At 42.6% G+C, this 13,345-nt stretch overlaps 2 protein-coding genes across 2 annotated transcripts in view; both read right to left on the minus strand.

The window, feature by feature from the left end:
* The window catches only part of timp2a (TIMP metallopeptidase inhibitor 2a), a 76,265-nt gene that overhangs the window by 26,128 nt on the left and 36,792 nt on the right, over positions 1 to 13,345 (minus strand). The gene's annotated exons all lie outside the window — the stretch shown is intronic.
* On the minus strand, positions 1,337 to 11,438 carry trim8b (tripartite motif containing 8b). The gene is made up of 5 exons (XM_086063677.1): positions 9,113 to 11,438; positions 5,016 to 5,111; positions 4,570 to 4,835; positions 4,378 to 4,493; positions 1,337 to 3,072 (listed from the first exon to the last, which is right to left on the minus strand). The coding sequence occupies exons 1-5, from the start codon at positions 9,716 to 9,718 to the stop codon at positions 2,426 to 2,428; spliced, it is 1,731 nt and encodes a 576-aa protein (XP_085919803.1). The 5' UTR covers positions 9,719 to 11,438; the 3' UTR covers positions 1,337 to 2,425.

Raw genomic sequence — 13,345 nt, forward strand, 5'->3', positions numbered from 1 at the left:
CTAAATTATGAATAGCCATTGAAAAAATGGGAGTGAATTTAGGTTATTTGTCAAATAAGCTTTTTATATATATATATATATATATATATATATATATATATAAATTTTGCATTTATATATATATATATATATATATATATATATATATAAATTTTGCATTTATATATATATATATATATATTTTGCATTTATATATATATATATATATATATATACATTTTGCATTTATTTTATTAAATGAATGGTTTATAAATAAAGTTAATAAAAACAAGTTTAACTATAATTACATTAATTAGAAAAATAATCCAAACACCAACAATTTTCTCGAGCACAACTATTTACTACACGTTTTTGTTGCCTAAAATGCCCCCCCCAGTTTGATCAACTGACTACCTACTCAAATGACTTTATTTATACATGTGTATTTGATTCGTGGGCGACCATATCGCCCCTCTTTCCATTGCATTGGACAGCTGCACGACAGCTGTGTGTACTTGCGTGGGAGAATGTCAGGAGGAGGAAAAGAGGGAGTGTTTTTACAGTATGATGTGTGTGCGTGTACTGTAAAGTATAAAGAAAACTTATTTTTTTAAGTACAGTAATGTCAAATGTGCTTTGTTAAGGGTCGCTCACGTGAGAGGCCTCGGGGAGGGAGTGGCACGTAAGGTGGGAGTGCGATGAGGGTGGGGTCGGAAATGAGGAATGTTATTGTTACAAGGCTGCCAAATAGAATAAAAATAGAAACATATTATGGACCTATATTCCCCCCAATCTAAAAAGAGTGCTCACCCAGATTCCATTGCTTTAATCACCGGTGGACGCAGTATTTCCTCACCAAGTCATTGCCATTTGTTAGTAACACCTCTCCACCCCTACGTAGACAACTTAGCTAAACATTTTTAATCAAAAGCTAATGCTAATATGTGCTAACACTGCAACTTAATTTCACAATTAAAAGAGGAAGGCAAGTCAAACATTTTACTTACAATATGTTCCATGCACCCCCACTAGTCTAAATATGGTACTACTGCATTGTGATAAATATTGCGTTTTTGGAATACGAATTAAGCAGCAAAATCCACTTGTTTTTATCCATCTTTCGGGGCGGCCATTTTGCCACGTGCTGTCCACTGAAAATGACATCACATTTACGACATGACATCACGGCTAAGCTTGTGATCAACAGGTGAGCGGTCTTTGGTCGTTAACTGAGCAACTGTGCTGTCATTTTCAGTCAAAACACATTTTCACTTATTTTCCATGATAAAATACGGCTATATATATATATATATATAATTAATTAATTAATTGTTAGACTTTAATCAACCAGACAGAATCGTTTTAAATTTCTTTCTTTATTTGGAATTCTCCAAATCACGTCGTGTCATTTTTCCCATTTCACAAAATATTTACAAAAAAGGACTTTCAAGTTGTTTTTTTGTCCTTTCTCTTAAAGTTGAGTGTCCTTAATGGCTTCTATGCAAGAAGGATGACCAGTTCATTCTCGTTCCTTTAGAAAAAGTAGATCATCGTACACTTTTTTTTTTTTTTTTAACTGCATACATTGCCTCTTCTTCTGAGTGCTTAAAAAAAATCTCTTCCTTTGCATGCTTACAGCTGCAAAGAGGAAGCCAAGAGCTATCGCGCGCGCGTACGTGTGAGTGTGTGTGTGTGCTTATTGAGAGGAAGTGACATCGTCGCCCTGAAGGAAGTACTTTAGATGGCGTCGTCGGATCCTCTTCTCGTCAACGCCTGATTGGTTTGGTCTGTCCCACCAGTCTGGTCTCTTATTTCCTGTGAAGTTGAGGGGGAAAAATGGAAAAGCGTCCTCCAAGTGCATTGTGGGTATTGTGTGGAAGAGCCTGGGAAGCTGTAACAAGTGCAGCGAAGGAGGGGACCCAAAAATAAAAAATCCGACGACGTAAGGCAACTGACCTCGGTGGACGTGAAACATTTGCAAAACTCTTTTCCTCCTTTTTTTTTTTTTTTGTCCCGTCCATTAAAAGTTCATTTCCATCTCTCGCTCTATAAATAAAAATACTTCCCTTCTGTCTCCTCCCTCAGAGTCTCTTAAAATGGCCGCTATGCTTTTTTTTTTCTAAGGTTGTTTTCTTTTAGTTAAACATTTTACAACATTGACCGAAAAAAAAAGTACAAATAAAAAGCGATCGACCCTGCCCCCGAATGTGTATACATTGTATTCTAGAGGTGTGTGTAGTTTAAATGTGTGTAGGCTATAACGGCTTTAAAGCAATTGAAAGTAATCCCCTGCATTTTTGTGGTTCACAATTACTGAATTTTTCAATTTGGGCGCTCTTTCTGAACAAGAGGGCGCCAAATTATTGGTTAACAGGATAGTAATAGGTAATTAGGCAGGGGATTAATGTTTTGCTGTGTGTGAGTGGTCTATATGTGTGTGTGTGTGTTAACTGGTGACGTAGTGCTTTGTGGAGGGCTGCCCGTACAGCCCGTAGAAGTCGGCGTGTCTGTGCGACTGCGAGGCGTCGATCCAGTCGCGCACCGCCAGGCCCTGCATGGACGGCCCCCCGGAGGCCAGGCCGGGCGGCGGGGGGTAGTCTTGCGCGCTGACCCAGGGGAAGGATCCCGAGCGCGGGTACGGCGGGTGGCCGCGGTGGCCCGACACGGACGGCACCCCGGAGCAGTAGCAGTTATCCATGGTGCACACGAGGATCTTGCGCCCGCCGTACTGCGGCAGCACGGCCTGCTGGGAGGAGTGCGAGGAGCCCCCGGTGCCGCCGCCCCCGGCGCCGGGAGGGAAGTGCGAGGAACCGAAATGGTGGTTGGCGCCGTCTGTTATGTGAGGCGGGCCGCACGGCTGATTGGCCGACTGGCCCTCTCCGGAGGAGGAGGAGGAGCCCAGGTAGGGCTGCTTGCTCGAGGAAGAAGACGAGGAGGAGGAGGCGTCTTTGAAATTGGCCGCGCTGGTTTTGCCCGAGTTTCCTTCCGGGAAGGCGGCGGAATGTTTCCGTTTCTCCGCTCCCGAGGCTGAACTCTGGCCGCTCGGGAAGGCCGGGACGGACTGCAGGAAGGTGGAGGGAGGGGTGAGCGGAGCTGAGGGGAGACACAAGGACACGTCAACATAAAATACTCCGGAAAGGACATTTTGATATTCTGCATTTTTTCCCCAATATTATAAAAAAAAGAAAATCTAACCATTTAATATTTGGCAGCAAAGCGTGGTGAAAGCACTTCAATATGTATTCAATGTGCTCGTGAAAGGAGCCTAAAGGCAAGAACAAGTTTTTACATTTGTCCCAAGTAAATGTAAATGAGTAAGTCATGCAGAAGGTGTAGGCAAATCATGGACTGGGGGTCACATTATGGCCCACTCCCTTTTTGAATCCGGCCCAGCATACATTTACAAAAGTCCTGTGAAGTTTATTGTAATAATTTAGTCAACCCCTGCCTCTAAAATTTGTTAATTAAAATGTATTGATTCATTAATTAGTTATTTTTGATTCACTTATCTCATTATTATATTTGATTTGTTTTGAGTAATTATTTTTTTTAAATGTGAACTTTCATATTTGCATTTATTTGACTAATTGCATTAAATGGCTCAAGTTAAAGAACTAAAAACATGACAATGAATTATTACTTTATTTAAAAACATTTCAATATATTTAATAATTAAATATAAATACAAAATAACTTAAATTAACTATTTTACAAATGCACATTGCAACACTATTATCAAAAAAATTATTTATTTCTTGTAAATACAATATGGTAAAATGAACACTTTCACATTTACATTACAATTTACATTATATGTTTTTATACTATTAAATAACTGGTTAATTAAGCATACATTAATAATCAAAATACACATTTGAATCTACCCAGGCTTACATAAAAACAGTTAGTTACTGTTAGGGCTGTGCAATTAATTATTACACTCCCCAATTACAAAACTGGCATCATCATAAACAAAAAATATATATATTTGAGTTGTTTAAATGTATATATTTGCACCTTTTTTATTTTAAAATAACTAATAATTTAATAAATCTTGTTTGGTCCCCAAAAAAACTTGCATAATTATAGTGTTTCAAAGAAATGTATTTGTCTTCATATTTTTTATGTTCAAACATTTCTTGTTTTGTACCCAAAAAAAAAATTTTGTCCTAATCGTGATTTCAATATAACCAAATTAGTCAGGATTAAATTCATTATCGAGCAGCCCTAGTTTAGAAGCGTCCTTACCACGGTCAGACATTTTCTAGAAGGAAAGAAAAGCAAGGGGGAGGCCTACCCAAGTAATCGATGGAATAATTGATAGGATAATTGATGATAAAAAATATATTAATATTATTCCCTGGTAAAGGCAACCAAAACAATGATCAGACTGTGTACCTTCCAGCGTTCTCTTCAAGCTCTTCTCCCGTTTGGAAATCTCCGCGAGGAAGAGCTTGGCGTTCAGATTGCCGACCTTGTAGGGGGGCAGCGTGCTCCCCACGCACGCCTGAGACCTACAAAACATTCGAGATGAGACCCCGACAACCACCAATAAGACGGCGTCACGGACGGGAACCACAGCCCTCGTACCTGTCGGTGAGGATCTTGACGGGCTTGGTGTTCTTCATGAAACCCAGCTCCTCCGCTTTGCCGAACGCCGTGTTGATGGCGCTCAGCAGCTTGTGCGCCTCGTGCCGCTGCTCGCCCAGCACCAGGACCTGGGCGGCGTTCTCCTGGCAGAAGCGCGCTTGCGCCCGCTCCAGCGCCTCGAGCGTGCGGCCCAGGTCCTCCTCCAGGAGCTGGTGCATGCGCTGGTACTGCATGCGAACGTCCTCTTTGAGCTCCAGCACGCGGTCCTTGTGGAGGAGGAGACCAAAGCGTGAAAACGTCAACACAAAATGGAGGCGGGATTGCGCAATACTGCTGCATTTGGAAATGCTTCACTTTTTTTCTTTTTACACATTTTATCCTGCAGCATTATTCAAAACATTTCAATTATCAATATTCAATATTTCCGGATGCATGCGTAAACGCACCTCCACCACACACTTGTCTGAGTCCAACTTGCATAGCTGCTCCTCGATCTCCTGCACGCGGTCCTCCACGCGCTCCTGCTGCCTCAGTAGGCTTTGCTGCAAGGTGACAGGAGAGGAAAACAGAAGAAAGAAAGTCTTTAAAACACCGCCACATTTTCCCCCTCCCTCCATCCCCGGCTTAGTTGGTCCCCATCCGACACACACAATCCCCGCAGGAGGGGAGGACCACGCTGTCATGGCAACCAGCAGCTGTTTCGTGCTTGCATAAGTGTGTGTGTGTGTGTGTGTTGGGGGTTTGACTTGATAAATGAACCAACATAAGCAGGCAGAAAAAGCTCCCCTCTGCTTTAGTGGCCCCGCTAAAAACATGGCCGTGTTTTCATAATGAGAGAAAATGCCAGGCTAGGATGATGGAATGCTTTTCATTTCTCGGCGTGTTTATTTTTGTTGTGCAAGCGGCTGGTTATCATGAGCAACCGGTGAGAGAAGGAGTCGCGTAAATCTTGAATGTGACCAAGGTTGCGATGGGACGGGTTACAGTTTTTCTAGCTTTTTTGTTTATTTCTATTTTGAAAGGAGGAGGATATCATTAATAACTGGCAAGAAAAGTCATGTTTACAATGGATTATTTGTTAACATAGGGCTGCTCGATTACGAAGAAAATATTCATCACAAATATTTTGGTAATAGTTTAAATCACGATTAGGACGATAACGAATTAATATTTTTTGGTACAAAACAGAAAAATGTTGGAACGTAAAAAATATTAAGACAAATAAATAAATAAAAACACTATAATTATGCAAGTTCCTTCTTGAGTAAACAAAATGTATTAGTTATTTAAAAAAAATTAAAAGGAGCAAACGTATAAATTGAAAAAACTCAAAATTAGTATTAATAATATTTTTTTTACGGTTATGCTGATTTTGTAATTGTGGAGTGTAATAAATGACATTGTAATTGAATTTTGATTAATTGCACCTAGACCGTTAACGTTAATTATAATGAACAGTGGTGTCTACTTATTTTTACATTGTATCTTAATGAATTACTGAAAAATATTTATTTAATAAAAATAAAAAAAGGCTTTGAAAGCACTGGGGGAAAACCTGCCGAAGGGCAAACTAAACTTTTGTATATTTTTCTAAAAGCAAAATGGAAAAAATAATCAATTAAAACCATATTCTAAAATTGCAGATTTAATTATACATTTTTTTCATCCATATGAATCTCCACTGCCCTAAAAAAAATTTCAAATGTATATTGAACCTGATGTCTATTTATCGGCGAAATGCTATAATTGGTCCACTTCTAAAAAGGTTCTAAACTCTTTTTATACACAATTCAGTGAATTCAACAAACTGAAACGGACAAGATATAGCGGCAGCATCAACTTGATCCAGATTCAAGCGAACAACCCCCCGCCCCCTTCCCTCTCCCCCTTGCAGCCATATTAGCGCTTCCAGCTAAATGCTAATGCCGGCGCACAGACCTGCCTGTGTTCACTGGGCCCATCTTTATTCTTATTTTGCTACCTCGGTGTGTAGCACGCTAGCATGCTAACAACAAGCCATTTCAGTGCGTGGAAATCTGGATTGCAGGAGTCCAACGTGGCTAAAAAATACATTTAAAAAAACACTCCCGTAAACACTGGCCGCTCAGCAAACAGCTGATTTTATCATCGGTTCCCTGATTGGAAACCACTGGCCTAGATATCTCACACGCGCACGCACACACACACACACACGGTTGCCATGTTACACGCAGGACTGTGACCTGGTTGTGCTGACTGATTGAGTCGGGCTGCGAGCAGAAAAAAGCAGCGGGGTCGAAGGAGAAGAAGCTTAACAGAGGGAGGTTGCAGCTATGGATACATAGGGGAGGGAATGGGTGGGTGGGATTTCGGGGGGGGAGCTTTCGTTGTCATTTCAGCACAGTGGCTTTTCCATCAGGGGCAGGGGGCCACAGGGAAGGTCTGGCCGCGCCTGGAGGTGCAGGGAGGTGAATTCGACGTGTGGGGCTAATGGAAGCGCAGAGGAGGGGGATGGCGAAGCGAGGAGTTGAAATCATATTAAAGATGGCCGACACAGCTCGAATCAACGGTTATTCATCTTAAAGGCCCGGCTGGCAAATGAGAGCCATGGCGGATTTGGTGAATATGCAAATATATGCTAAATAGACCCTCATATCTACGTACATGAATGCTGAACGCTAATGCAATGTAAATATTCATCCCTAAATAATTCAGCGGGTTCTAATTAGCGACCATCCAGACCATTAATAATGTAGAGAAAGATGGCAAAGGATTTTTTTTTCTTGGGGGGCGGGGCGTGGCTTTAGAGTTCAGATGGGCAACCACGCCCCCAACCATAACCTCTGTCACCCCTCCTGCTGACTCATAGCGACAGGAAGTAAAAGAGGGTTGACGCCGAAAGCCGGTGTCATGAGTCAGTCGAAGACTCACGTTTCCCCCTCTGACAGATCCCCACACACACACACACACACCTTTGAAAAATATGCATGTGCGTAAAGGTGTGGGGGTTCAAAAAGGCAGGAAACCGAGATGTCATTAAAAAAAAATTAAAATCCCCACAATCGAGTGACGAATCACTGTAATCCCTCGCTGGCGATCCCCGAGCGAGGATGCACCTGTGCCGGGGAGATAAGCCCACCCCTCCTCCTTCACAATGAGAGACCCTCATTGTCGCCGCCACCCGCAGCCCCACACCCTCCGTCGCTGCATTGTGTGGCATTCCGACAGATGACAAGGACGACCGCAGCAAGCTGGATGCAGATTCCGGCCTTTCAGTAAATGAAATGTGACCATTTCAAGGCCGCAATTTAAAAGTGCTTGTTGTTGCTTGGCGACGACGCAAAATGTAAAGCGATAGCTTTTGTGTGTGTGTGTGTGTGTGTGTGTGTGTGTGAGTGTGATTCGGCCATAAATGCACAAAAGCACTTATTGATCATGGATCAGATTGACAGGATTCATTCAAGATGTCTGACATCTAATCCAGTAATGCCTTAAAAAAAAAATTTGTTTGCTACTACAAGTTACTTTGTTTCAAAATATTGACCGCTTGCATATTTCCAAATTTTGTCCAAATACCATATTAGATCTCCAACAAGAATTTTTCTGTCAAATATGATTAAAATTAAAATTATTCACTAAGAAACATACAGACTAGCACCTATCTTCTTGTTTTTATGCTTCCTCTAAGAAGCCATTTTAGTGGCGGAATAGCTAACGTTGGTCACAGGCTGATAGCTAGCCAGCTCGACAACAAACGGCAGCTGGATGGAAGATTCCCGTTGAAGTCGACCAGCAGGTGCTTGACGCTCCTTGTGGGGTAAATACCAGAGCGAGACGGATGGTAAACATCTCAAGATGACGCAGACAAAAGTCGGTATCAGATAGCTACTCAATGTAAAGTACAATAAAAAATCATTAGCAATATAGGTATCACCAAGTCAAAACAATAAATTGCTTTATAGGAAAGTAGTAATTGGTATTTTTATGAATTTTTGCTGCGTGTGGCCTCTTAGCGCCCTCTAATGTCTTGGAGGCAGATATAGTTTACCTACATAATCGCGCTTATTGCGGAGGATGAACTGTTAAGTGCTAATTTGGTGGTTGGTTATCCATCTGTGAGTTAGCTAGCAAGTTACTTCCTGGTTTGTGGAACTTGTCAGGAGGTAGCCCTGGTAACAACCAATGGCGACACAACTGCAGAAAACAGATGAGCCATGATTGGTCATTAACTGAGCCTTGAGCAACTGTGATGCCATTTCCAGTCGACAGCAAGTGGCAAAATGGCTGCCGCCTGAGATTTGGCTGATTAACTCATATTCCATCTTTTTAATCGGAATACCGAGTTGAGACTAGTGGGGCTGCATAGAATATATATTATTGTAAAGAAAATTTTTGGGTTGACTTACCTTTTAAACTAAATTATCAATGTGTTTTTTTTCCTTTACCCAACAGATTTCAATTTCACCTCACTTCATCATCTAGCATGTTCACACTCACAGTAACCTCAATAATCCTGGTCAAAAGCAGTTTAGAAGTGGCTGTGGTGAGCGTGTGAATGTCTTACTCTGATGTCATTGCGACGCAGCTCCACGTCGGCGACGGCATGCCCGTGGCTGGGGTGGCAGCGGGCAAAGCAGCAGTACTGGCACACGGCCGTCTGCTCGGCATCGCAGTGGTAAAGCCGGTATTCGTCGTGCTGCGGGCAAGTCCACGCCTTGACCGCCTCGGCCTCCACCAATAGGTGCCCGAGCGCCGAGCACGGCTGCTGCAGGTGCGTCTGCACGTGCGACTGGCAGCATGGCGCGTTGCAGCGCAAGCACACCTTGACGGCGGGCAGCGGGGGGCCGCGTCGGCACAGGATGCACTGGGGCGGCGGCGGTGACGCTTTCTCCACGCTGAGGGCGTTGTACTTCTCCACGATGTTGGACAGTTTGTGGTTCTTCTCCAGGCTGGGCTTCTGGCTGTATGCGTGGTTGCACTCGGGGCAGCGGGCCAACGTGGAGTCCTTGGCCCAGGCCTCGCTGATGCACGCCCGGCAGAAATTGTGCTTACAGGGGAGCTGGATGGGCTCGGAGAAGACATGTAGGCAGATGGGGCAGATGAGCTCCTCCTCGAAGCAGTTCTTCCACGTCTCGGCCATGTCGGACGCCATGGCGGCGGGGGCAGGCATACAATGAAGCCTCTGGGTTTCGGTCTGCGTGTTCTCACGAAACCCGAGCCTCCCGCCCACACCACCCTTCTCAGAAAAAAACCTGACGCTGTCCAGAAAGTGTGCGTTTACCTCTGCGCTGACACCCTGACTTGTTAGTTATTGCTGCAGCAAGTTCCGGAAAACTGACCAAAGGAGAACACACTCACACAGAGTGAGGCTGACGTTACAAGATTGCTGTAAACTGTGACACACACGCGCACGTACACACACACAGGGCGTGTTTGTGTGTACGTGTGGCCTACAGGAAGTAGCAGCCTGCAGGTAAAAACCTTGGAATCCAAACAAGGCACAGATAACTAAACCTGGGGCAGCCCAATATGCAAATGAGCACAGGACCTCCTGCACGTGCACTGACAGCTGCCTGGGGCTTGATTCATTAACCTGCTCCCACACCCTGATTAACACTTTTTATTTTTTTTTCTACCTGACTCCGAACCTTTAACAGTCACTTTTTTTTTCCAGCCGACAAATTCCCGAACGAAGCAGCACAGCAGGTTCGGCTCGGCTAGGTTAAGCGCACGACGGCCGTGAACGCACCGCGGACCCACAACAGATTCAGATTAATAACGCCTCCGTTTCGTTTTGACGTGAAACGCCATTTCCATGAGATGAATAATAATCCACACACTCACACACATACAGACAAGGCCGCGGCTCTCTCTGGCACTTTCCACTCGAAAACAAAAGGGCCCACTAATCTTATTAGATGGCGAAATCATAAATTCATAGCCAGGCCGTCGCTTTGGATGCGGTTTTACTGCATAGTTGTCGCTTTTTAAGGGCTATAGTCGAAGCTACGGAACAAAAGAGCTTTTATTTAGCTTTAAGGATCCGCAGGAATGTTGCTTGCTTCAACACCCATCGATCGAATAAGCCCCCGCCTCCACAGGAAAAAAAATACAATTATTATTTATTAATTAAATCTTACTCCGGCGTCCTGCTTATTCGCCAGCACTCTCCCCCGCCGTCGACCAACAACATATTTAATCGACTTATCTCGACGAAAATCGTAGGGGGGGAAAAAAGCGAAGCGACTCACCTCACCATTTTGTAGCACAGGTACACATTTTAAACCGCACTTTCGTCACAAACGCGGCCCTTGCTTGCATACAACATTATTTACAAATATATCACTATCTTAAATATATATTTGTAACTATTCCAAGGATAGAATATAAAAATATGATGATATTAAAAGGCGACGCCGCTCCGCTGTCCTTGTTATACTGGCTAGCTGCTGTCATCAGCCATCTTGATATTAAAACAACACACACACAGGATATCCACGGTGGAAAGGGTTAGAGGTCGTTTCACCCAGGCTTTTCTTCTTTTTACTCGATATTACTGACGAGATTGAATCAAAAAACGGCCGTTTTTTGTTGTTGTTGCTGCTTAATGACGCTCTTCCCTTCGGGTCCAAAAGTCCACAGTCCTGACGTGCTTGTTATTTAGTCACGGCCCATATTTGGTCACACGGTCCAGTAAGAGTCGACGACTCCTGATTTATAAAAATCCAGATCGCTTTGGTGCTGCTGGGAAGACACAAAAAAATCTTTTGACGTTTTCTTTAATGGCTTCCTTTCTTCCTGTGTCTCACTCTGCCCCAGCCAGGCTGTCGACAGAGGAGGAATGCGGTCGAGCTGGACGCTTCCTTCGGTTAGCGTTAACGTAGGCGAGCAGTGGAAGCAGCAACTTCCGGTGTTTCAGAATGAAACCGGATGTAGGATGTGCACTGTAAAACATTAGCATAGCAGTAAGTGTGGTGATGAGGTCTGCCTTCTGTATGAGACACGTCAGTCCCTTAAATGAGCCACTTTGACCATGGCATGAAATATGCTGGAAAATTTTGTCTTTTTTATTTTTATTTAATGTTGGGGGTATTTTGAGTGCACAACATGTTATTAGACACTTGGTAACTGTTTTCAATTGTGTGGGGGAATTTTTTTTTTCTTTTACACATTATATGACTGTATAGGTAGTATTTTGGGTTGCACGCAGACATAATTTCAAAATAAAGCACTGTCAATCAGTACTAAGGACAGTGTAACTCAGCAGTGAGCTAATTATAGACTCCGGTAAACAATGGAGGTTGATTGCACATATACACTGCCGAAAATCAGTAGGCCTATGTGGTCACGCAGACCATAATAACGAGCGATGGGTTGCCTATATACATCACTTCAGTAAAATAACAATTCCGTTCAGTTCCTGTTAAGTAAGAATTTGACATTCCAAATTGTCATTCAAGCATGTAAAACAGTTAAAAACTGAAAAGTAAAGTACTTTGAAGACGCCTGACAGAATAAAGTAAAAATGTGCCATTCTGTGATCATTTGCATGCCAGCCATTAGCCATAATGCTATGAGCTACATTCTATTTACAATAGTATCAGTTAGCATGAACAGAAGTTGTATGGTTGTCACACTAACTAAAAACACACTAAATCTTTTTACTGCTCCCGGGGTGGAGGTCTCGTATGATTTTCTGACTTCACGCGTGATTTAGCTTCATTTTCAAGGCCATGCATATCTACCGGGCCCCCACCTTCCTTCCTCCCCAGCTTCCACCTACATCCGATGGACCTTGAGGTCATCACGTGACACACCACACCACGCAGCAGACCTGTGTGTGTGTGTGTGTGTGTTCTCTGTGCAGGAAACTATAACTTGTCTAATTGGATTTCACGACTCCTTATCATAGGCCCCACATTGCTTGTTGTTTGACAATGAATGCTTTTGTTTTGCTATGTTTACGTATATCGAAGTTCTGGGTGGTATATTTAAATAATAACCTCTTAAAATAGTAGGCGTACAGATTATGGAATGTATTTAACTACAAATGTAAAAAGTTAATTTTGACTGTAGATTAGGTAGCCTACAATTCTTCCAATATCTCACACTGCTTTATGAACTGGCTTTCCTTCTGTATTTTACTCCATAGTCTTCTGACGGTTGTATGCATTAAAGGTTTATTTAGCCAAACACACACACTAGCCTGCAGGGGGCGACACAACTCTTTTTACGGGGAGGGTGAGCCGTTTTGTTTACTGAAGAAAAGTTTTGTGCTCAAGGGTCTCACTCGAGTTTGAAAATGAAAATAATAATTATTGTCAATTAAAATGTATGTCATTTTACAAATGTAATCATAACATAATTCACTGTAAATTTGGATTGTGTGATCTAGAATGAAATTGATTAGAAGTACAGAAGATGGATGAATGGATGTGCTGTATAGTTAAACAATTATGTAAACAATATAAAAATGTTAAATGTGCAATTTCAAAACGACACTAAGTCATGGATAGTTAAATATAATTAAATAACCATGTTCGATGTGTAAATAATGGTTTTTTTTTAAATGTTAAACCAACTATACTTTATTTAATGAGACAAATGGAATGAACAAAGTTAGAATTACTTTAGTACGGGGGGCGGGAGGGGGACTCGCTGTTTGCTAGTGGTAAGTAAGTAATACAGTGCTTGACAACATACAGGATAATCATTATTGTGAATATGGAACTTAGAAGTGCCACAATGATCTTCTGACACTTTGACAGCGAGATCACGATTTTATTTTCAACCAGAG

This window comes from Leptonotus elevatus, chromosome 20 (genome assembly GCF_054856555.1).
Source record: "Leptonotus elevatus isolate MCC_2025b chromosome 20, RoL_Lele_1.0, whole genome shotgun sequence".
Classification (NCBI taxonomy): Eukaryota; Metazoa; Chordata; class Actinopteri; order Syngnathiformes; family Syngnathidae; genus Leptonotus; species Leptonotus elevatus.

Excerpts from the sequence above, each read along its gene's own strand:
- trim8b (XM_086063677.1), bottom strand. The coding sequence starts at position 9,718 with ATGCCTGCCCCCGCCGCCATGGCGTCCGACATGGCCGAGACGTGGAAG. Across the intron at positions 4,836-5,015 it reads CAGACAAGTGTGTGGTGGAG|GACCGCGTGCTGGAGCTCAA; the intron begins GTGCGTTTACGC and ends CTCCTCCACAAG. Across the intron at positions 4,494-4,569 it reads GTCAAGATCCTCACCGACAG|GTCTCAGGCGTGCGTGGGGA; the intron begins GTACGAGGGCTG and ends AATGTTTTGTAG.